At 40.2% G+C, this 24,604-nt stretch overlaps 1 protein-coding gene across 2 annotated transcripts in view; it reads right to left on the reverse strand.

The window, feature by feature from the left end:
- The window catches only part of TMEM260 (transmembrane protein 260), a 1,312,140-nt gene that overhangs the window by 526,847 nt on the left and 760,689 nt on the right, over positions 1 to 24,604 (reverse strand). For both annotated transcript variants that reach the window (XM_044074429.1, XM_044074428.1), the window contains one exon: positions 16,985 to 17,071. In XM_044074429.1, the coding sequence (XP_043930364.1) occupies positions 16,985 to 17,071 (87 nt within the window). The remainder of the gene's footprint in view (positions 1 to 16,984; positions 17,072 to 24,604) is intronic.

The raw sequence follows: 24,604 nt of genomic DNA on the forward strand, positions 1-24,604 counted from the left end.
TTGCCTTGCTTTTAGTAAGTAACTAGGGAACAGTAATTCTTTAGTGATGATTGAGGCTCCTTGAATACCTACCCAGAGTACAAACCACTGCATACTGGTGGCAGCTGGGTGGGATATTAATTGAACTTCAGTAGCCTGTGGGCATTTGTCGATGAAGGTGTGTGTACTCTTAGCAGCCACAAGGTAAATACATAGTTTCATTTTCACAAACTTTTTATTTATTTTTGTTAGTTTAGTTTAGTCAGGGAAAGCAGGCAAAGACATCAGCAGAGGATTATTGCAAGCTGACAAAGAACTAATTGGGCAAGGTGTGCGAAGCCAAAGGACTGCTGCATGCCAATCTGACTAAATAGGAAATGATTTCAGCCTTAATTGCAGCTGCAGCATAGATCAGCAACCAGGAAGACAACCAGTCTGGTGATGGGGATGTGCAGCCTTCAGAAACAGGACAGGTCACCTTTTCCTCAGAAGACTTAAAAATCTATCTGGAGTTAGAGAGACTTGAACTGGAGGCCAAACATTTGGAATCAGAAAATGAGAGACTGTGGTAGGAGGCTGAGGAAAAGGGGAAACAGCACCAACATGAGAGGGAGATGTTGACTCTTCATCAGGGTCATGGAGGTAATGGGGAAGGGAGTAACCGAACCCCCGAAGCAATAAATGTCAGTATAAATTTCTTCCACAGTTTACAGAGGATGACAATTTTGATAGTTTTACTCATATATTTGAAAGAGCATGTAAACAGTATAATGTTGACCAAGGAATCTGGGTACAGTTCCTGACCCCCTTGTTCCATGGCAAAGCTGTAACTGCTGTTCCTAAATTGTCTGATACTGACTGTTTAAACAATGATAAAGTAAAACAATGTTTCTTGGAATTTTTAAGTTAACACCTGACGCTTACAGAAAAAAGTTTCGTGAGCATAGACGCAAGGCAGATAAAAGTGTTATGTGATTATATTGCTGAGTTAAGCACTTATTTTTGGGTCTATATTATATTCTTGAAAGCCGACAATATCGAAGCTGATACTGACGACACGAGAATAGCGAAAGCGGAGACTATAGAACGTGTAAACGGAAATCTCTGTAAGGGGAAATTTTCGTTTACTGCAATGTAGTGCGGTTTCGGAGTTGGTATATTTAAGTAGCAGGGGTGTGGTGGGTGCAGGGGGGCTTGCCCCCCCTGCTTAAACCCATTAGGGTACTTTTTTTCTTTTTGTTGTTTTTATAAGTTCGATGTTTGAAGACATCGACCATATGGTGTTCAATGTTTTCAACCGTCGATCTTATACCATAGACCCCTTATTTTCATAGGTGGGCGAGTGGGTATCGGGTCACCACTTTTGAAGGATGGTGATGTGGTCATTTCAGGGAGGGAGCTACTCTGTAGCAGTGAGCCTGAAAGTGAGCCACAGCTGCTGATACATACTGATGTTCCCTTAGACAGGGTGACTGTAAGGACAGGAAAGAATGGTAGCACCCAGGCTGATAGTGAGGCACCGCTGTCAGAAGATACCAGGCTTCCTCTGGAAAGGGATCTGGGAAGGGTCACACAGGTAGAGTTGAGACAGGCCCAGCTTTCGGACCCTACCTTACAAGGCTTGAAGTAGGTAGCTAGGGAGGCACTTCATTTGCAAGGAAAAGGGGAGTATGTATACAGAGCAAAGGGTTACTGTAAGACAGTGGACCCCATGAGAGAGGGCTAGATGGTAAGGTAATACAGCAGTTGGTAGTGCTCAGAGCCTACCATCTGGCATTTTCTAGCCATAGCCCATGACATTCCTTTTGCAACTGATATGGGCATAAAGTGTACCAAGTGACGTATTATGCAGAACTTTTATTGGCCTGGAATTGCAAAGGGTGTAACAGGGTATTGCAGGAACTGTGAGTAGTGCCAAAAGGTAGGCAAGGCAGGAGACAAAGGCAAGGCTCCTTTGATGCCTTTGCCTAGGACTGAAGAGCCATTTCAGAGGGTAACTATGGATATTGTGGGGCCTCTGAGTACCCCAAGTTCCACAGGTAAGAAGTATATCCTTATGGTAGTAGATTATGCTATTAGATATCCTAAGGTGGTGGCTCTGTCCTCCATCGAGGCAGAGAAGGTGGCAAATGCTTTGTTAGAGATTTTTAACAGGGTAGGTTTCCCAAGAAAAATAACCGACTGACAGAGGTGCCAATTTCATGTCAGACCTGCTGGCTTCTCTGTGGAAGCACTATGGGGTGAAGTACCTAAAGATAACCCCCTACCACCCCCAGACTAATGGTCTTGTAGACAAGTTAAACTCTACACTAAAGACCATGTTACAGGCATTTGTAGACCAGTTTAAGACCATAGCTGCTGTTTGCATATAGAGAGGTACCCCAGGAATCCACAGTTATTTTTACCCTTTGATTAGCTGTATGGGCATAAGGTGAGGGGGCCTTTAGATTTGATTTGTGATGAGTGGGAGGTAGAGTGCGAATCCCACAAGGAGTCTATTGTGGCAAACATCCTAACCTCAGGCCAAGGCTTAGGGAGTTCATGGGCTTGGCCTAGGAGAACCTGGCAGGAGTCCAACAGCAGAAAAAGGTCTGGTATGACAGGAATGTTCAAGCCAGAGAGAATGCTGAGGGACAGCAGGCTATGGTGCTAATTCCTGTCAGACACAATAACTTGTGAGCAGCTTGGGAAGGACCCTTTGGTAAGGAAGGCCAGCAATGTTAATTTCATGGTAAACCTGCTAGGCAGGGGCACAAATTGTACTATGTTAAAATGATGAAGCCTTACCATGAATGGGAGGCCCTGGTGCTAAATATTTTCAGTGGATGGCAAGAGGAGTCCAAGGGGGATCTGGTGACTGATCTCTTCAGTGAGGTTCATACTGACAGCTCAGTGGAAGGGGTAGCAATGTCCCAGTGGCAATCCCCTATCCAGGTTCAAGAAATCTGAACAGTGTTGCAGTTGAGGGCATTATTGGGGACAATGGGGTACTATAAAAAGTTTGTTCCCAATTATACTACAATAGCTGCTTCCCTCATAGACCTGACAAGACAAAACAGACCATATAAGGTAGTGTGGACCCCATTCTCTGAGCAGGCATTCCAAAAGCTAAAAGGGGCTTTGGGAGGACCCATGCGTTAGCCAGTCTAGATTACAGCAAAGACTCTGTTGTACAGGTGAATACTTCAAACCATAGGGTGGAGGCTGTACTCAGCCAGGTTTCTTCAGAGGGAGAAGGCACCCAGTTGTACATCTCAGCCACAGAATCCAACCCAAGGAGGAATGCTATGCAGCTGTAGAAAAGGAATGTCTAGCTATAGTATGGGCACTTCTGAAACTTCAGCCCTAGGAATGCTATGCAGCTGTAGAAAAGGAATGTCTAACTATAGTATGGGCACTGCTGAAACATCAGCCCTATCTGTATGGAAGACAATTCACTGCGGTTACAGACCACAATCCCTTAACATGGCTACAATGTGCCAGCCAGCAAAACACCAAGTTATTAAGGTGGAGCCTATGGTTGTAGGCATATGATATAACTGTGCAGCACCATTATGGGCTGAGCAAGACCAATGCAGATGCAGAGCTCTCAAGACACAGTACAGCTTAATGTGTTCCCAGACAGGGTCACCTGAAAATCTAGCTTGAGTTTTCAAAGGGGGAGAGATGTGATGATGATTTAGTGCCATCTGTGCCAGGGAGAGTAGCGGAATGAATGTGTAACATATGCCAGTATAGCTAGCTGGAGTTTTGTAAAGAAATGCATCAAAAGTGGGTCCTGCTAGACAGAAAAGAGATACATATGTATGTCACACAATATTATTATAACTGATTAAAATGTTTTAACAGAGAAATCTGGAAGGAAAAGGTTAATCTCAGTCCAGCTAATTTTGAAAAATAGGTTGAAAATAAAATGGATTGGTTTATCTTAGTGGTCTGATTGCAGCCAGAGACAAAAATGTCTGGGAATCTTACTGTATTGTCCTTATGGGTAAACTAATTGCAACCTTGAAAGGGCGGACGTTTTTGAAACTGTTTTATACCTTTCAGATGCTGCAGAACTAAGCAAAGCTCTGGGTGTGTTTTGTACCAGAATCAGTTGACCAGATGTGATGTCATTCTACAACCAGCACTGAAATGATTTTTTACACATTAGTGAGAGACATTCTGGTACTCTTGCAGTAGCACATTGGAACCTGACACAAAACATCTCTCACAGATGTGTCGCACAACCACACACCTCATCTTGCTGTAGTATCAGCACACATAGTCTTGCCTTGCATTAGTAAGTAACCAGGGAACAGTAATTCTTTAGTCAGTCAGGAAAATATAGTGAGATTTTTTTCTGCATCTGTGTGAATCTATCAAACTGTGTTATTTTTTATATGTCTTGTGACTGAAACTCTGGTGTTTACTGCAACTAGATATTCAGTATGCTCATGTTTTCTATTTTATTATTTATTATTAAATATTTCTATACCATTCATTGTGGCTGGTACATCTTGAGAGTACTTATGCTTATTTTATTGATACTGTGGCCGCTCCTGAAAGCCTTGCTGCATGGTCATTCTCTACCATTTGTATTAGTATTAGTTTTACTAAGCATAATTGGGTACCCTTGTAAGAGCCTTACAGTAGCTGACTGGTAACAACGTAATTACCTCATAGCCTGGGCAGAGGGGGCACAGCTGGTAAATCTGTGCCAGCCTTTCCCAGGTGTTGTGTGTGTGTATATGTGAAAATCAAATATCCAAGTGTGTGTATCAGCTACTGGGAACAGGGACACAGAGCTCCAAACTGGTCAGTGTGGAGTCTTGTTTTGCGGGGCCTGGACAGAGAGAGCGAGTCCAGCCCCAGGTCTGGAGAGTGTTCCTTGTGTGCTCTTAAGGGAAATGGTGCTTGGTGCAGACAGCTGCATCTGAAAATACTGTGTGTATCTATTTTTGCTCCTAGTTGCCATCCCTCAATGGTTTCAGTGGTAAGGACCGAGTCTCCTTGATTACTTGCCCAGAGTAGGGGCCACCACACATATAAACACATCTACTGCAAACCAGAACTTCAACATTATGTTGTTTTCTCTGACCTACACCTTAAATCCTTTATTTGCTACACTGTCGCATGGCACTCTTTTTTTAAACCTATTACTTTTACAATACAACCTACTTTTATTTCAACATATTATTTAACTTGCATTTTATTTCATATATCTATATATATCTACATATACCCTTTTAGTAACTAATTGTTATATCCATAGACTGGTATTCTCACTGTCTTGCACAGGTTCCATCAGAAAGTCAAATGCCCTAAATAGCGACAATGAAAAGACAGACCCAAAATATCGATCCTCAAAACAATGAAAATGAAAAAACAAATTAAATAATACCATGCTCTATTAATGAGGGCAAGCCCCCCCCCCTCCATCCCTCACACCTCCTGCTAATTATTCATATCAACAATGAGATAGCACCACAGTGGAGAAATGGCCACAAAGCAATCTTGGGCTACTGATAAAACAGCTGTTCGAGTTATTTGAGGTTTGACCTTTTAAAATTTAATATCTTAAATAATAACACTGAAAAGATACCTGAAAAGATCCTTTTCAGGTATCTTTTCAGTGTCACTATTCAAGATATTCAACTTTCTGAACAGAACTGTTTTCACCCAAAGACAGCTTTTAGGAAGTTCAGTCTGTCTCTTTCTCAATAGCATTTTCCTAGTTTTCTTCAGTTTTTATATAACAAATTGTGCAATCCCTTTTAAAAGAATCATTCAGCTCACCAAATTCATAGCCTTTTGCTCTACTTTTTGGTTCAGTTACATACACATAGGTTCATAGGTGTGTACTAGGCTAATGGCCCCAGGGCCTTTGCAAGCCTAGCCCATAGAAGTGCCCTGGCATTGTGCCACCCGTCTTTAGTTCCCAGTGCCTCTATCAAGTAGAGCCACTGGAGTGATCCCCAGGGTGGACTTTCTATTTCCCGTCCACTCATCAAGATTTCTCTTGAAGAGGGCTAGTGAGGTGCTCTGCTCGACATGTATGGGAAGTATATTCCAGAGCATAGGCAGTCCCTGAGTTATGAACCTGTCCCTCCAACATGTTCTGTTGAATTAATGAGGTTGAGGTCTCTGGAGCATGTGGTGCGGATTGGGATTTCTTTAGATGTAGCATTTCTAACAGAGCTGGGTCAGACATGGCTTTGTAAGTCAAGCAGAGATTGCCACTTAGTAGACGATATGAGACAGAGAATAGCTGGAGTTTTTTGAGTCTGTCCATGTAGGACATGTGTTTAAGGCCTAGGATCATCTTTGTGAGGTATTTTTGTGGCCTCTCCAGCTGTTGCAGGTGTTTAGTGAGGTATATGCCAAATGGGGTATTTTACTCTATGATTGGTCTAATGAGGGAAGAGTAGAGAGAAATGATAACTTCTTTCTTCCTGGATGCAAAACCCTTGGTAATGAGATGTGCCACACACAAGGACTTTCTGACCACAGTGGCAATGTGATGGTCAAAGGAGAGGTTGCTGTCAGCCTATGTCCCCAGATCTCTTATAACATCTTCAGTGTTCGGTAGGCTCCCATCAATGTGGTAATTAGTGGGAACTGAGTTTTTCCCAAAGGGGATGATGACGCATTTTTTGGCATTAAGCTTAAGGTCATGGTTTCGACATCATTCATTGGTCTCAGTGAGGCCTTTTTGTAGTATGTCTGCATCACTTGGGGAGTTAATAATGGCTCCCAGCTTGCAGTCATCTGCGAATCTGGTCAACCAGAGTCCCTCCATATTGGCCTGGATTTCTGAGAAGTAGATGCTAAACAGGAGAGGACCCAGGACTGATCCCTGTGGGACTCTACTCATGACTGGTCAGCAGTCTGACTTGGAGTCCGCTACTTTCACACTGTGGGTTCTACCTGTGAGCCAATTTGCAACTCACCTAACGATATACGGGTTGATGCCTAGTTTGCGGAGTTTATCAATAATTCCTGAATGAGGAATGCTATTGAAGGCCTTGGCCAGATCAAAGTAGGCTGTATGAACTGCCTTACCTTCATCCACTGCTCTGGTGTCTGACTCAAAGAAGTCAACCAGGTTGAGCAGGCATGATCGACCTTTTACAAAACCAAATTGCGTGGGGTCTAGAGTTTGGAGATTCCCTATATCCTTGTTAATTAGGTCCATGATGATGCGCTCCATAGCCTTAAATATCAGACTCATCAGGCTAATGGGGTGATAATTTCCAGGGTCTGTAATCGTTCCTCCTTTATGGAGAGGGATGACTGTAGCAGTGTGCTATTCGGTAGGGACAAAGTTTGAAGCGAGGCTGGGAGTGAGAGCACACAGATGTGGTGCCAATTCACTTTGTAATTCATATAAAACACAGCCAGGGATATTGTTGGGTCTCATTGATGCTGTATTCTTGGCCTCAGACAATGCAGCTTTAACCTGTGCTGCAGCAATGCTGGGTGCATAGCATTCTTCTGATATTGAGATTGGTCCTTTGTGGGGGGGACGGGTAAAGTTGGCAATGAATCTGTCGGCCAGTATGTTGGTAATATTTGTTGGCTCAGTATAGGAGGTATCATTGTGCAGTAACTCAGAGCAAATCTGGGTATTACCACGGAGATTCATGACATAACTACAGATGTCTTTGTGGTTGTTTTTACTGTCTGTTGTAATTCTGCCTTCATACCTGGTCTGGAGGTTTTGATGAGGGATCTCAACTTTTTGTTGAGGCTAATAAGGGAATATTTCCAGTCTTGGGACTTCACCTTTTTCTGCAACAGGTTCTTCCTTCTGTTGTAGAGTTTATTAATGGCAGGGACCACCAGACTGGCTTCCATTTTTTGGAGAAGAGTGTCTTGGTTATTGGGTATGGCTAATTCCATGTATTTTTGTACGTGTTTGTACAGTGCATTGGTGTATGATTCGGCAGTCATGCATCTATTTTTCATTGGCATGGGTGCCGTGAAGTTAGCCACCTCTGTTTTTAGGAGTCCTTAGTCAGCTTTGGAGAAGTTTTTCATGGTGGATACCTTTGCGGAGGGTGTGGTTGAGATGTGGATTTACATGGTGATTAGTTTGTGGTCGGATCTAACCAGGGAGGAATTCACTATTGGTATAGAGCAATGGTTGCCCATGTTAGTAATAACCAGGTCAAGGATGTTGCTTCCTCTAGTGGGGGTAAGAATGAGCTGGTCCAGGGCATTAGAAATGATGAATTCCAGGAAGCGTTGGGCCAGTGCATTGGTGCATCAGTAGTTTTCCCAGCTGATAGAGGAGTAGTTGAAGTTACCTATTATGAGAGTGTTGGGTTAGATGTTAATAGTTTCCAGGGTGCTTAGGAATGTGGAGTGAGAGTCTTGGGACATGGCTCGGGACCTATAGCAGGCTACGACCTGAATCACCGTCTTACCCAATGTTAGTTGTACCTGACGTATCTCAGATGCGTTATGCTAGGCTACTAGTCTGGAGGTGTGCATATCCTTTATGAATATGGAGACACCACCGCCTTTGGAACTTCTGTCCATGTTCTGGGACCGAAAGGTGTGGAATGAGTTATAGCCTGGTAGCATAGGGGTTCTTTCTGCTGCTTTAAACCAGGTCTCCATTACAGCACAAATGTTGATGTTCTCCATTTTGAGGAGTGCTTCAAGTGAGTGCATCTTGAGTGCAGTGCAGCACCACCTTCAGGATGTGCTAATGATGTGGAAGAGCTAGTTGATGTCTACCAGACACTTACTGGGACTTCTTACACCTTATCTACCAGGCATGCATACCTGGTCCTCTTCAGACCAGGACAGCCATGGTCTGACTTTGAACTCTGTCATGAGATGAGGAGGACTAGGCATAGTTTAGAGTACAGGTGGTGCTGTAAACTGACCAGCTGTTCTCTTCCATGTGGCTGTAAAGCTGTACAGTCCATAATACCTGACCACCCAGAAAGGTAATCCAGCTGCTCAGTTCTTTTATGGCATGTATCTCAGTCAGATCTGGCTTTATACCCACTCTGCCAGCAATGTATGTAGGTAGTCCTGTGAAGATTCTACTGTTTTTGACTTTGTCTGACTTCTTGTTATCCAGTTGCAATGACAATCTCTCACTTTCCGCATGTGCACAACTAACTACAGTGTGCACCCTTGCCCTACTAAGATGATCTCATTCTATGTACATGACCTGGTTTTAATCTCTTCAGGATGGAGTTTTTCCTTCTACACTAAGATGACTTTGGTTATTCTTATCCTGTAAGAGGATGGCTTAGACTCTGATGATCGGGAAACAACAGACTTGACTCCAATCTGCCCTCTTGGGGGAAGATAAGATTTTGGAGAAGGTAGTGTTTGCAGTTTAATTATGACTGAATGACAGCAATGACCCAATTCACAGTATTGAAACAGTACTTCCATGGGTCTTTAATGGTCTCATCATGGTAAGATATTAAGTAACTATTATATTCTATTCTGTTCTTGTTGGATCTATTATCAACCTCTGGCACAGTGGACCATGGTATCCTATTGGACCATTTACAATTTTACTGCATCACTGTTGTAGTACTATTTTAGTTTACCTCCTGCCTCCCTCTGGGATTACTCAAAGAGCAGTGTTGAGGTGAATTATTCTGCCACTTTCTCTCTTTCTTGTGGTGTACCAGTGGATTATATAGTATGTCCACTATCATTCACTGCCTATATGCTTCCCTTAGAAGACTTTATATGAAGAAAATGGTTTACCTCCATAAGGTCACAAGCGGTTTGTACGATCGTGCATATGATCGACAGTAATAACAGAATATGTTGACGGCAGAATGTCGAAAATGAATAGGTGGAATCCCAAATTCGAACATCATGTTATCTGTGCAAATGGCAGAGTGCATTCACACTTAAGCCATTCGAAAATATGTGGCACGAGATTATGTTTTTTTGCTGTTGTACTTTTGGCCATTTAGACGGACAAACCACTCGCGACTTTATGGAGGCAAACCAAAGAAACCACCTATGTTACCACTGTTACTTTTACAATATATAGCTGTACCTCTTTCCCTCCAAAATGTATGCCTAATTTTAAGAAGATGACTTGCAATGCAACTATGACTGGAAGGCTAAAAACATTTTGAGATCAATACCTCAAATGCGTGGCCATGGCTATACGTAACACTTCATGGGGATTCTCCTGCAATAGTTTTTTTTCTGCTAATATTACCCATAATGGCAAAAAAAAAAATTGAGTTTATATTAGAGGTGAGTAGTCTTTATGATGTTCTTGATAACAAGCAAACCCTCAGGAGCCACAGATCTACTGTTGTCAGAACTACCTTTTTCTGTCTCATGAACACAGGCTTTGTTAAGCATCTTATTTCGCCTACAAACCTTCCTGTAGCAGTTTGTGCCCCGGTATCTTTCCATACACTGTACCTGCAGCTTCCTGAATGTGAACTTCAGCACATGCGGATGGTTCAAAATCCATAGCCCAGATACTTTCTGGTGTATCTTGCTACCAACATACTATGCTGATTCTGTGTGAGTTCCACTGGCTGCCAACATAAATAGGGATTATTTTCCAGTTCTAGTCATGGTTTTTCTGGCCCTGCATGGCTTGGGTGCACCTGTTTGCAAGACAGTCATGCATAGTTTTGGCCACGCCTTTCCATGAGCTTAGACACCCAGGCTATGCTGGCACTGCTGGCATTCCCAAAGGTATGTTTCCAGCATTCAAAAATTTGTTTAACAAGTGACAGACTTCAAATACAGGAATGCCTAGGAGGCTGAAACTAATGTCCATAATGAGGGGTTTATGACTGCCCAAAGGCTCTATCTTTTTGACTTTTCTTGCAGTTTAACATCTATTTTTCAACACTATTGGGAACATTTTTTGCATTTTATTTTATTTTATTATTATAATTTGTCTAATATTTTGTGTTAGTTATTGATTTTCTTCTAGTTCATATCCTATTTTCCTCAGTCATTATTTTACTTATTTATTTATCTTTGTTTACCAGGAAAGTCTGACTGGGATAAAACCTATTTTCAGCAAAAGCCCAGGGAGAAAAGCTCCATATTTAACACAAGCAAATAAACAAACTTGAACTTGAAACTGAAGAGCTTATAAGACTTAAGTATTGCATCGTGGTTCACCAATGGCAGCTGCCTCCATAATAATAGCCATACCATAAAAAAAAACATAAAATAAAAAAATAATTAATTAATTAATACAGAACATCGGCTCTAGGAGACTTCCAATAATTTTCAACATAACATAGGGAATACCCTCACATTTTGCTAATACAGTCATTATAGTTAAACCGTAACCATTTAATATGTCAGGACCGGCTACAGCGAGTCCTGAAACATGGAGACTGAATGGTCGAAAGATCAGACTTGTACAGACTAATTCTGAGACGTAATTTCAGAATTTTCCCTTTTCTCCATGGTACAGCCCCCCGCAAAAAGTTTTAAGGAGAAAAGCAATTTTAAAGACTTGCTGTTCTCCTCTGTTTTTTTAGCTTTTCGCCACTTGGCATTTCTAGTCACAACATTTCAATAGGGAGACCAATTAAACATGTTCCAGAAATTTATAAACCAACACAACTCGTGGAACCAGACCGGTTACAAAAAGAAGAGTCCAAAGTAAAACTCTTCCGTTTATTCACAGCCACAAAATAGGTCAAGCGCTTTCGCCCGCCACACTACAGGACTTTATCAAAACAGTTAACATCCAGTCACAAAGTGGTTTTATCCTTGAATTAGTTAACATCAATTAAGTACTTAAATAATTCAATTATCCAATAAAAGTATTCATGAGCTTTTAAAACATTCAAGTAGTCATTCTAAAATCACACTGCATTAATTATTACCATTTTAAATGAAAATAATTGTTAATATGAATACAAAACATATATTATTCAAAAACATTCTATAAAAACTTTCACAGTTCATAGCTTGGTCGCTCTTTAAGTATAGGTACAAGGGAAACATGGTCATTCAGACCTGGAGGGTGGGTAGCATTTAACAAAATCTGCCATCTATACTCACTTCTATATATGTTATTTAACCAATCCCCCCCCAATACCTTTCTTAATAATTTCCAAATACCAAAACGAAATCCTTGCCTAACCCACAAGAGAGTGTATGCTTATATAACGCATTATTAGTATTGTCTGTCTCAATAGCATATAAATGGTCATATATTCTTTTACATAGGGATCTCTCTGTTTTCCACATGTAGAACATATAACAGTCTTGACAAATGACTATGTATACTAACTCACTGCTATCACAGTTCCCTTTTTTCAAATAAATCTTTCTCTGGGGGTCACCTACCATTAATTCCTTACCTGTGTAAATATAGGGACTGTACTTGCATAAACCACAACTATGAAGACCAAAAACAGGAAAGGCACGTTAAGCTGAATCTGAACCACTAATTTAATAAAATAAAATGAAATGAAGCGGTTTTCGTTTGCTTATAAAGCAAACTTCATCAGATTACAACTAAACAATGCAGGAAGCACTGAAATATTAACAGGTGGTAAATCATACCAATCAGGACAAATGGCATCAAATACACATATTTAAAGATACATTCCCTCATTACAGAACAACTACTAGCTACTAAAGTTAAAATCCAATACAGTAAATAAAACAAAAAAGTTGTTATAAGACTTATAAATATTTTTATAATATGTCATATAGCTCTAAAGTCATTTATTACTAAGTGCTATTTATCTTAGATGTCATAAAGACTCAATACCTGAATATAACTGTATGGCTATTATTAAAACACTGAGTATAATAAAATAACTGGTACAAACAGTACTACCAGTGGCCACTAGCAATCTTAATAACATCTATGAAAATAGAAAATGATACAATAAATAAATATAAATAAAAATATTTATAAGTCTTATAACCACTTTTTTGGTTTATTTACTGCATTGGATTTTAAATTTAGTAGCTAGTAGTCGTTCGTGGTACGGCGGTAGCATTGTTACCTCACAGCAAGAGGTTCTCCTGTTCGATTCTCGGCTGGGCTTGGGAGTGCCTTCTGTGTGGAGTCTGCATGTCCTCCCTGCGGTTGGGTAGCGTTCGAAAGACATGCGTGCGTAAATGGACGTGCCTTCATTGAAGGTTGGGCGTCGAGCTGGCACCTCGGCGTTTCATAAAATCTACTGGCAATCATTAGCGGACCGGAGTTCCACTGTGGCGACCCCTTACCGGGAAAAGCCGAAAGACAAACAACAACAGCTAGTAGTTGTTCTTTAATGAGGGAATGTATCTTTAAATATGTGTATTTGATGCCGTTCGTCCTGATTGGTATGATTTACCACCTACTATTTATATAATATATAATACCTTTACTATTTCAGTGCTTCCTGCATTGTTTAATTGTAATCTGATGAAGTTTGCTTTACAAGCAAACGAAAAGCACTTCATTTCATTTTATTTTATTAAACTAGTGGTTCAGACTCAGCTTAGCGTGTCGTTCCTGTTTTTGGTCTTCATAGTTTGCTACGTGCCAGCAGTTTTTGTTGTTTTTTTTATAAACCACAACTAGTTGTACCTCCTTGGGAGGGTTGTTGGTGGATGGGATGTTCCAACAAAAATTTCAAGTTATGTCCCACCTTAGTTGTAAATAGGGGGTTTTCTCCCAGTTTGTTACTTAACTCTTGGTTACATTGCAATATTAACCAATTGTGAGTCAAAATACCCTTGACTTTACCATCAAAAGTTCCAAACTGTGTAACCATAGTGCTGATATATTCTTGTTTTTTATTATTATTGGGTCTCCCCACCCTATTTGTAGTTGTATCTTGACCTAAAAGTGGAACAAACTTGTCTCCCCACCCCCTCAGAATTTTGTCAGCCAAATCGTAAACCATTTCTGGGGGGTACCCTCTGGCCAGAAACATAGAACTCAAATTTCCGAGTTCTAATTTAAAATCTGTAACAGTGGAGCACATTCTGGCTCATCGGATCATCTGGCCTCTAACTAGGTTTCCTTTGATGTAATATGGGTGGTTACTTTCAAATGCCAAAAAACTGTTTGAATATATGGACTTGCGGAAAACCTTGGATATAAACCCTTGTGTTTCATAGTTCTTTTTAATGGTGACATCCAGGTAGTTAATTTCTGTAGCATGGAAATTATAAGTGAACTTAAAATATTCACACGTTGCTTATGTATTCACAAACATTTTTTACCATTTTTTCTTCCCTTTTCCATAAAACAAAAATATCATCCAGGTAATGCAAGTAAACAAACCACCCTTCTTCAAAACCTGAGTTGAAAATGTATCTCCTTTCCCATGCTGCTACCACTAAGTTGGCATACATTGGGGCACAGCTTGACCCCATGGCAACACCTCTTAGCTGCCTGAAAAATTAATTTTCAAAACTAAAATAGTTGTGCTGTAAGATGGTCTCTATAGCATCAATAATAAAATTGAAAAGAGGCCCCCTCAATGTAGTATATTCTAATAAAGCCTCTGAAAATAATTCCAATCCTATTTCATGTGGTATGGAGCTAAACAAGCCTACTACATCTATAGTAGAAAATCCCCTAGATTCTAAGAAATATTCTTGTTTAATTCTTCCAAGGAAGTCCCATGAATCTGTTAACACATGTTTAATAGGAATGAATGTATCTTTCAATAAACGGTCAATAAAGACCCCCATTGAATAAGTAGAACTATTGTGTGCTGCTATGATGAGACGATATGATGAATGAAAAACATTTTTATGCACTTTCGGAATTCTGAAGGCAGTAGGGATGTATGGGTGGTCATTAAACAAAAATCTAAAAGTTTGTTCATTAATCACACCCTGAAATAAACTATCTTCCAGGAATAGCATTAGCTTTTTTGAGCTATGTCTATTCCTCCTCAGGAAACTATTTCATAGTGATCTGTGTCATAGAGTGTGTTTGATATATCATTCACATAGTCTTGTTTTTCCACCATTTGTCTAATATTTTGTGTTAGTTATTGATTTTCTTCTAGTTCATATCCTGTTTTCCATGGTCATTATTTTACTTATTTATTTATCTTTATTTACCAAGAAAGTCTGACTCGGATAAAACCTATTTTCAGCAGAAGCCCAGGGAGAAAAGCTCCATATTTAACACAAGCAAATAAACAAACTTGAACTTGAAACTGAACAGCTTATAAGACTAAGTATTGCATCTTGGTCCACCAATGGCAGCTGCCTCCATAACAATAGCCATACCATAAAAAAATTAAATAAAATAAAATTAAAAAAAATAATTAATTAATTAATACAGAACACTGGCTCCAGGAGACTTCTAATAATTTTCAACATAACATAGGGAATACCCTCACATTTTGCTAATACTATCATTATAGTTAAATGGTAACCATTTAAAATGTCAGGACCTGCTACAGCGAGTCCTGAAACATGGAGACTGAATGGCCAAAAGATCAGACTTGTACAGACTAATTCTGAGATGTCATTTCAGAATTTTCCCTTTTCTTCATGGTACAGCAATCTCAGATTTGCTACATAGAAATTTGGGGGGCTGTAAGTGGTTTGCCCCCCCCCCCCTGCAAAAAAGAAGTTTTAAGGAGAAAACAGTTTTCAAGATTTGCTGTTCTCCTGTGTTTTTTAGCTTTTTGCCACTTGGCATTTCTAGTCACAACATTTCAATAGGGAGACCAATTAAACATGTTCCAGAAATTTAGTGTCAAGTTATAGTGGTCCTTGTATATAATGGAGGTACTTCAACTGCATTTGAAAAACTTCAAAGGTTCATAGGTAGTTACACAGCATGTGGTCCAGGAAACCACTGAGAAACCTAGCCTAGTTTCCCAACTGCCAGCTCTACTGAACTGGTTGGTTAAATGAGTTGCTCCGAGTCAAATAGTAGTCAAATGAAGGCAGGGTGAATCAAACTGTGAACTACTGGGAGGAGACATTTAACAGCTAATAACATTAATCCTCTATGCAAACTGCTAGCCAACTGACAAAATATTATCAGGTCTTCAGGAGTTGTTCTTTAGTTTGTTTTAATACCACATATATCATAAAAATAATGAAAATTTTTTGACAACAGTGTCTCACATTCCCCACTATTATAGTCAACTGCCAGGCTACTGTAGCTTGTGTGAAAGACAATTCCCTTGAGTGACTCTGAGTTTGACCAAAAATATTGCTCAACTCATCCAGATCAAAATCAGGTTGACAGGGTAACCTACTGACATGAAAAGTAATCATCATCCAGTACAAACCACATGCAATGCTTGGAACAATATGTTTGTACAAAATGACTTTGATGACTAACATGCTTTCACTACAAATGTTCAATGCATGAGCATTAAAAAAACAGTTTGATCATGGCTGACTAATAACATACACAATCTACCTGGAGAGATCAAAATAAGAATTTTTGCATAAGGCAAGTCCGTATTACCATACATGTAGGTGAAAGCTCTCCACACCTTCTAAACCTATACATACTAACTCCATAGTCACACAACAGTGGGGAAAGGAACAACTTCCCAGTAAAGTGCCAAATTATCTTACACAAACCTTAACCTTCAATCTTCTATAAAAAAAAATGATTATGAATTTAGGCAGTTAGAACTTGATTAATTGGTTGTTAATCATAAGTAGAAAAAAACTAATATCAGTTAACAAATAACTGCATTCTGCATTACCTGTGGATGACTCACGTCACTATTAACAATCCTCATAAGGTGGATAAAATGTAGGGGGGAATGTTTTTAAGCTAAAATATGCAAGGGCTTTATAACTGCTTATGTTAAACAAATATCACTTTGCTGTTCTGGTAAGGAGGTTAAGACACTGAGACCTTGCTAAGGAAGGTGAGGGGAAAGCATAAAGTATTACTTGCAAGCTCATTTCAAACATAGAGTAAATACTTCTTGATCAAATATATGCCCTTATTTGGCAATGAAATGAATACAACCTTATCATTTACACAGAATGAAACACATAAATTAACAAAGAAATAAATGCTTTGTAGTCCACCTACCTTCTGAAAGCATGTAGCAGAACAGCTGTAAGTGCAAGCAACTGTATTACAATTCCAATCTCATTCTTCATGTGTACAACCTGAAAGCTAATGTGCAAAAATTATCCTGTTATTTCCTATTATGTATAGAGTAAACTAACATTCAACAACTCCATGAAGCAGCAAAACTCATTATTAGACTTCTGAAGGATTTTACAACATTTTTTAAAGCTCAGAAGTTTAGAAAACGACAGTGGCATTGTAGCTCTCAAAGAAAAATTCATGTAATGTACTGTACGGTAATTTCAAAAGGATGAATTCAGAAAAGATGGTCACCTTATGATACACTACAGTCAGTATGAAGATTCATCATTGCTCATATTACATAGACATGCAGCTGCGAGAAAGCACTTAGTACATCAGAATGAAAATCACAGGAATCACCACCGTCCATGTGTACCCTGACAAAAATTATCATCAGGCTTTATCAACATTTTCAAAGAGGGCAAGCCTCACAAGTCACAGAGTGCATTTTAGGGTACCTATCCAGCTTCTAAGCTATGTTTGACGGCAGACAGGGAAGAATATTGCTTTGCATACAAGGGGAATCTATTCCAGAACAAGCAAAGATGCTGGGTGATAACCCTATGTTTCCACTTTTATTTATTTTATTTGACATCTGTTTACCGGGAAAGTCCAGTTGGATCAACAGAGACCCATTTTCTGTGGAGGCCCGGGGAGAAGAGCTCCGCATACAATTATTAAAATAACATTGGAAACATCACATGGCAGTTGATAAGAAATGGTAGGATATCATGTAAGTGCAGAAGGGAGTTTTATTTACTTTTATTTTACACTTAGTTTTAATTATTCTCTGATGTACATTCAGATCCCGTTCCAGTGTTGGCTGTATTCCTTGACATATCAAAAAAGGAGAGCTTGCATAATGGGAATCCTGAAAGCAAAAAAAGTACAGCAAAGCATGTGCCTCACCTCAAGTGTCTATATGACACTGAGAACAAGGAGTGTGACTTCAGCCTTTCTGGACAGAAAAGATTTTTCAGACACAAGATTCGTTCTGTTGGGAAACTCTGTGGTTTTGAATTTTTTATATGTCTAGGGATATACATGCCAAAGTGTATACTGCATTCTATAATGGGTGTAACTAGGGCAGAGTACAGTGCAGCAATAATTATTTTGGTTTTGAAAGAGATGTCCTTTGTGTAGCAGTACAACTAGGGCATGGCAAGAAGGGCAACTGCCCCGAATACAAAGTGTTTGGTGGTGGGCTTGATCAGCTGATCCCAATTTCCCTCTAATGTAATACTGGCTTTTGAAAGCTGGTATTGCATTTGTGCTCAGACTTGAGCACTGTAGTTGTCCATGTGTTGTCTAAACTGTAGTAATTGTTTGACACATTGTAGCAAGCAGTTTGGTAAAGTTTAAAAGTTGAATATTTTTTTTTTTTTTTAACTAAAATCTGAGCACTTTAAAGTTCTGTGCAGGCAAGGTATAAACTATAGTGACTCTTTGCTACAGTTTAAAAGAAGATTTTTTTTTTAAACTAAAACATGAGTTCTGTAGCACCCAGTGCAAGGTATAAACTATAGCAACTGTTTGTTTTCTTTGTAGAAAGCAGTTTGCTACAGTTTAAAATTATTTTTTTAAATAAAATATGTTGAAGGAGGTTTGGGGACAGGGCAAAGAAATGGGACCTGAATGGCTGGGGCAGGAGGGAGGGGAGGTGTGTCATGCATATGACTGGGTTGGTGTGCCAGTAAAAGGAATGTTAGTTTTTTTTTTGCTTTTCACGGTACCAGCATAGGGTCAGCCACACTTCTGCCTTGGTGGGTAAATTGTGATATAAAGATGGATTTCCTGACTATGATCGTTACATGGTAATCAAAGGAGAAGGGCAATCTACCATGGTGCACAGGTCTCCGATAACAGACTCATTACAGACAGGGTGGTTATTGAGGCAGTAGGTGGTAGTAAATTGCTGTTTGCTGAAGGAAATGATACTGCATTTCTTAGCATTAAGTTTGAGGCTTTCTCAGTGTACCATTTGTTAATGTGCGACAGTTCTGCTTGGAGGGAATTTGTATTAGTTCTTGAACTGAAAACTACACCCAACTTACAATCATTGGCAAACTTAGTCAGAGATCCTTGCTGCCTGTATTGAGATCAGAGAAATAAATGGCTAAAAGGAGGAGCCCTAATACAGTATCCTGGGGAATGCCACTGGTCACCTTTTCCTTAACTGAAGAAGCATCACCAACCCTGGCAACATGCATTCTGTCCTTGAGCCAGTCTGCAATCAATCTTACCACACAGGGATCTGCGTTTAAGGCTATTAACGTGTGTACAATCCAATCATGTGGTATAGCATCAAATGCTTTTGCTAGATCCAGGAAGGTAGCATAAATAGTGTGATCACTGTCCATGGTCTGTATGACTACTCCAAAGTTGTTCACAAGACTGAGAAGCATGACTTGTCCTTAACAAATCCAAACTGCTGCAGGTTCAGTCTGGTTAAATTCTTAATGCCCTGGTTTATTAGGTTAGTGATGATGTGCTCCAATGCTTTGCCGATAAGACTATTGAGGCTAATGGGCCTACAGATGCTTGAGCCAGTGGTGAGGCCACCCTTATGAAGGGGGATCATGACATGCTCTATTGATCGGGAACATACCCTGTGTCAAGACATATGTTGAAATCAATGAGGGATCAGCAAGGACTTTGGACAAAGTGGTGGTGGTGGGGGTGACTCTGGTATGTTTGGGGTGGGGTCACAGTTTCGGGGAGAAATATGCAGCAAACTTGTTAGTCAATAAGTTGGTGATGTCCTTAGGATTTGAACAAGAGGTGTCATTATAGATAACATTTGAACAGTGATGTAAATTACTTCTTAACTTTCTAACATAACTGAAGAAGGACTTAATGACTATCCTTAGCCTAAGAAGCAAAATTATGCTCATGGGAGGCTTTGCTGGTCTTAATAACAATCTTCAGTTTCTTAGTGAGACATTTTATATTCTCATTGTGATGAGAAGTTCTGGCCTAAAAAAGGTAATCTAAGCAGTTTTTTCCTTTTGTTGCAAAATGTATTTATATCTATTGACTACCAAGGGGTTGTTACTGAATCTGCAGCTGTATTTGGTAATGGTAGAGACAGTCCTATCAATGCATTTATCTAAATCAGCGTAAAGATCATATGCGAATGTGGGTGCTTATCCAGGTTCTATTTTGGGGTTAGTATGACAAAATTTTATGATTTTGTCATACAACTGTAAAATGTTAGATTTTTTGAATTGGTTGTGATGAGAGAGAATGTTCTAAGTGTAAAGATATCAAGCTGGTAATCAGACTTAAATGAGGGATCTACTATGGGTAAGGAGCCAGCCGCAGCAGAGTTTATGAAAACTAGGTCCAAGATACTTCTGGTCTGGTTGGTGTTATGGACAGTTTGATCCAGGGAATTATTTTCTACCCAATCTAAGAAACATTGTGCAGAACAGAAGTATAAGGATTCCAGTCTATGGATGGGAAGTTGAAATCTCAGAGGAATAGAGCTAAATTTCTAATATAAATATTTTCCAGGAATGCTAGAAACTTATCATGATCATGTAGGGCCAAGGAAGGGGGGTTGTATAACAAGCTATAAGTCGAAGGTCTGACTTGCCTAGTATAAGCTGGAGTTCAATTAGCTCACTTGGAGGGTTACTGGGTATTACTTTGGTAGGAATAAAATCCTTGATGAAAACTGAGATATTGCCAACATTTCCAGTGGGCTTGAAGATACAAGCAAAGAGACCAGGCACAAAGATGTTTGGGGTGTGCTCAATGCATGTGAACCATGTCTCAGGCACTACACAAGCATAGGCTTGTTCCAGATACAGAACTGCCTCCAGATGAGGCAGTTGGTTACTTAGACCAACCACCTCGGTGTTGTCTAGTTTGAGATTGGATTGGTTGATTAGGTTGGGATATTCCCTAGATGAACTTTGCCTAAAAAAAGGCACCATGGGGGTAGCAAAGGCTTTGTCCAGTATACAGAAATCCTTGAATGAGAGGTGTAGACCATCCTTGGAAAAGCAAGTTGGATTGATTATCTCATTCCAAGAAGATACATACTGGACACCCCTGGAATGAAACCAGACTATGTAACCAATTATTGAAACCAATTAACTTTTCTTTGAATCTATGCATAATCTTTGGTGACAAGAGGATACCACTCAAGACCAGTGTCTTATCCGTAACAGAAGCATGCATAGCAAGTTCCATCAAGTCTTTTTGCATGTCCTTCATGGGTTTTCATTCCATATAATTCACTTCAGTATGGATAGTCATCATGTCATAACTAATTCACCAGAGGAGATGCGAGTTAGAGCTCTTGAAATATCAGCAATCCTACCTCCCAAGAGACAGCTAACTTAACCCTGTCCTTGAGCCCAGTGAGTATGGTATTAGTGTGCCTAACAATACAGTCACCAATTACTACGAAGTTTTCCGAAGTTGATTTATTCTTGTTAGGCTTAGAGATTGTTGTTTGTGACTTGATGAATGGGGTGCATGTAGTAGATGAATTTGGATTTTGTTGTGTTTCATTGATGCCTACTTTATGAGTTCTAGGAGGCTTAGACAGTGATTTCTAAATAGAATCAGCATATGACTGTTTTGAGCTAATAGTATGAGGAAGGTACATTTGTATGAGTAATGGTGAAACAGTGTGATGCTTACTGCACCTGTGGGATTTTGCAAGGGCTGACTCCAAATCAGCTATGTTTACACCATTCCTAGATAGACGCAGCTTAGATGAGCAACAGTTTGTTTTCAGTGAGCATGTGGAAGTTATTATATTGCCTTAGAATACAAAGTGCTAGAAGGCTGGCAATGGAAGGGAAGGTAGACTGCTGTCTCTCCATGCTTGCAACTGCTACTTGTAAGATGGAGGCAGGGATAGTGTGCAGTCAAACTGAATATGCAGGAGACAGCAGCATGCAGGCCTTCTCAGCAGGCAGCAAGCCTGTGCAGGTTCATGCAATTCCACACAGATCAGCAAAGGACTGGTTGATGCCAATCACCTAGGGAAGAAGGATTTTTACACTGATAACTAAGGGAAATTTCACTTGTGCACATGAACTACTATTATGCTACAACTGCAGCAGTGGTATGTCCAGTCCAGTTGAGTGCAGCTGATCACAGTACAAAGCAGATTGCAAAAAGTTAGCTGATCACAGTATAAAGTAGATTGCAAAAAGTTAAGACTAATTAAAAAAAAAACAGCTGTAATTCACCCACTTAATGCTAGGCTATCAAGAAACAGAAGCAAGGAATGTACTCTCACTACATAACCCCACTGCTTCAAGATGGCCCCCACACCAAGCCTGAACCAAGCTTGATGCAAACAATGCAAACAGTGAAATTAAAAAAAAAAACAGTCAAAACAATATAATTTTGGATGGATTAGCTTAATGAAATTAAGTTCAATTGAAATAAAGTACAAAAATGCAAAAATAACATCCCGGGTCAATTATGGAGTATTAGATGCATAAATTAGCTTTTGCAATGTTTCAGAAGGAAAAGGCCAGTGCAGCAACAATGAAAAAGAAAACAGCTGCAATTCACCACTTAGTGCTACTCTACTCAGAATACACTTTTGACTACACAAGCCCCCACTGCTTCAAGATGGCCCCTACACCAAGCCAGAATCTAGTCAGATGCAGATTGGCGGATTAGCTAAATGACTTTAACTGCAGTATAAATAATGCAAAAAATGCAAAGTAACTTGCCTGAGTTAATTATGAAGTATCAAACATTCAAAGCAAGTTTTATAATGTTTGTTCTGAAGGTTTCATCTTTTCAAATTGAGACGTCTGCATAGCTCTACCACTTAGCTGCATCTGGAGGGTTGTCATCTCAAACAGTATGCACAACTAAGTCAACACAGATGTACGGGCAGTAGAATGGCGGTCTTTTCAGGTGAGTATAGTTACACACCCATGTGAGGCAGGCAATGCCCAGGAATGGTAGCTATCATTTTACAAGGCACATATTGTATGCAGTCAGGTTGTCCCCTGATACCGAGTAATATGAAAGCTCTCAGTTAAACAGGCACACTAACACAGGTGCACACACACGACAAAGCAGTTGCATTTTGAGTAGCATCTGCTCTCTGATCAGTCAATGAATGTTGTCCAGCTATACTTAAACACAACATGGCCTCCTTAGTAAATGCTGATTTACCTGTCTTTTCCTATGGGAAAAGAGGTTACACCTGTATATTACAGGTGTGCTTTACAGCTACACTGATTCATTCAATAGTGTAATGCCTGCGTTCAGCCGTGTGGGTGCAGGTTACATAGTATTTCGGTAGTTAGAGCTGTCCACATCATGTTGCATTGCCTCTTGCTGTAGTAAACAGGACAAAGCTTGCAATTCAGAAAGATAATAAACATTGTTCTGCTCATTATTCATCGGGTAAAAGAACCTTCCAAGAGAGAAACTTCACAAAGTACAGTTGTGTACACTTACCATAAATGTAGATATTCGAGTGTATTCACTGTTGCAGTCATCACATTTGGGTTATCCCTGCCAGGATAGCCCTCGGTCAGCCCGGATACCAGAGGCTTAGTATTTCTTCGTCGGTTGCTGTCGCTTCAGGACTGACGTCAGGTCATCAGTAGTATAAAGTAAGGCAGCCGATGCCATTACATCAGTTTCTCTTGCCCTGTCAGGAGCCCCCAAGTGGGAGCCAGGTTATGGTGGAAGAACCCCACCAGCAGAAAGTAAATATCAAAATGTCCCTTGTAAGGAGAGAGAGAGAGAGAGACAGAGACAGAGAGAAAAGGGGGCTGGAGGGAGGGAAACCAGGACTGCAACAGTGAATACATTCGAACATCTACATTTATGGTAAGTGTACACAACTGTACTATGTTCTTCGTGTTTCACTGTTGCAGTCATCACAAAGCTGAGGAAAAGGGTGGAGGCAGTCAAGGAGATTAGGGGCTGGCTTAGATGCCCTGCAAGACTGCAGTGGTAAAGCCTGCCCTGGATTTGGAGAAGATAGGCAGGTAGTAATGTTTGGTGAAAGTGTGAGCAGATATCCAGGTGGCAGCCTCCAGGATGTCCTTGGTGGGGACTCCTCTGAGGAAAGCTGCAGAGGTGGAAACTGCTCTGGTGGAGTGAGCCCTGACCCCCTTAGGGGGAGGCTTTCCGTGTTGCTTGTAACAGAAATGGATGCAGTGTGCTATCCATTTCGAAACTGTTTGTTTGGAGATGGCTTTGCCATCTGCCCCTGCAGCAAAGCTAACCAGCAATTGATCAGACTTTCTGAATGACTTAGTCCTGTGACGATAGAATCTGAGCTGTCTGTGCACATCTAGAGAGTGCAGGATCCTTTCCCCCTTGTTCTGTAGGTTAGGGAAAAAGGTGGGCAAATTAATGGATTGGTTGAGAGCCACACTGGACACCACTTTGGGCATGAAGGATGGGTTAGTCCTGAGGGAAACCCTATCGGCATGGAAGATGATGAAGAGCTCCACAGCCATGAGTGCTTGTAGCTCGGAGACCCTTCTGGCTGAAGTGATGGCCAGAAGAAAAGCTGTCTTCTAGGAGAGAAATATTAACTCTGCTGAAGAT

Source organism: Protopterus annectens, chromosome 6.part0, assembly GCF_019279795.1.
Source record: "Protopterus annectens isolate FY-2018-M chromosome 6.part0, PAN1.0, whole genome shotgun sequence".
Lineage (NCBI taxonomy): Eukaryota > Metazoa > Chordata > Ceratodontiformes > Protopteridae > Protopterus > Protopterus annectens.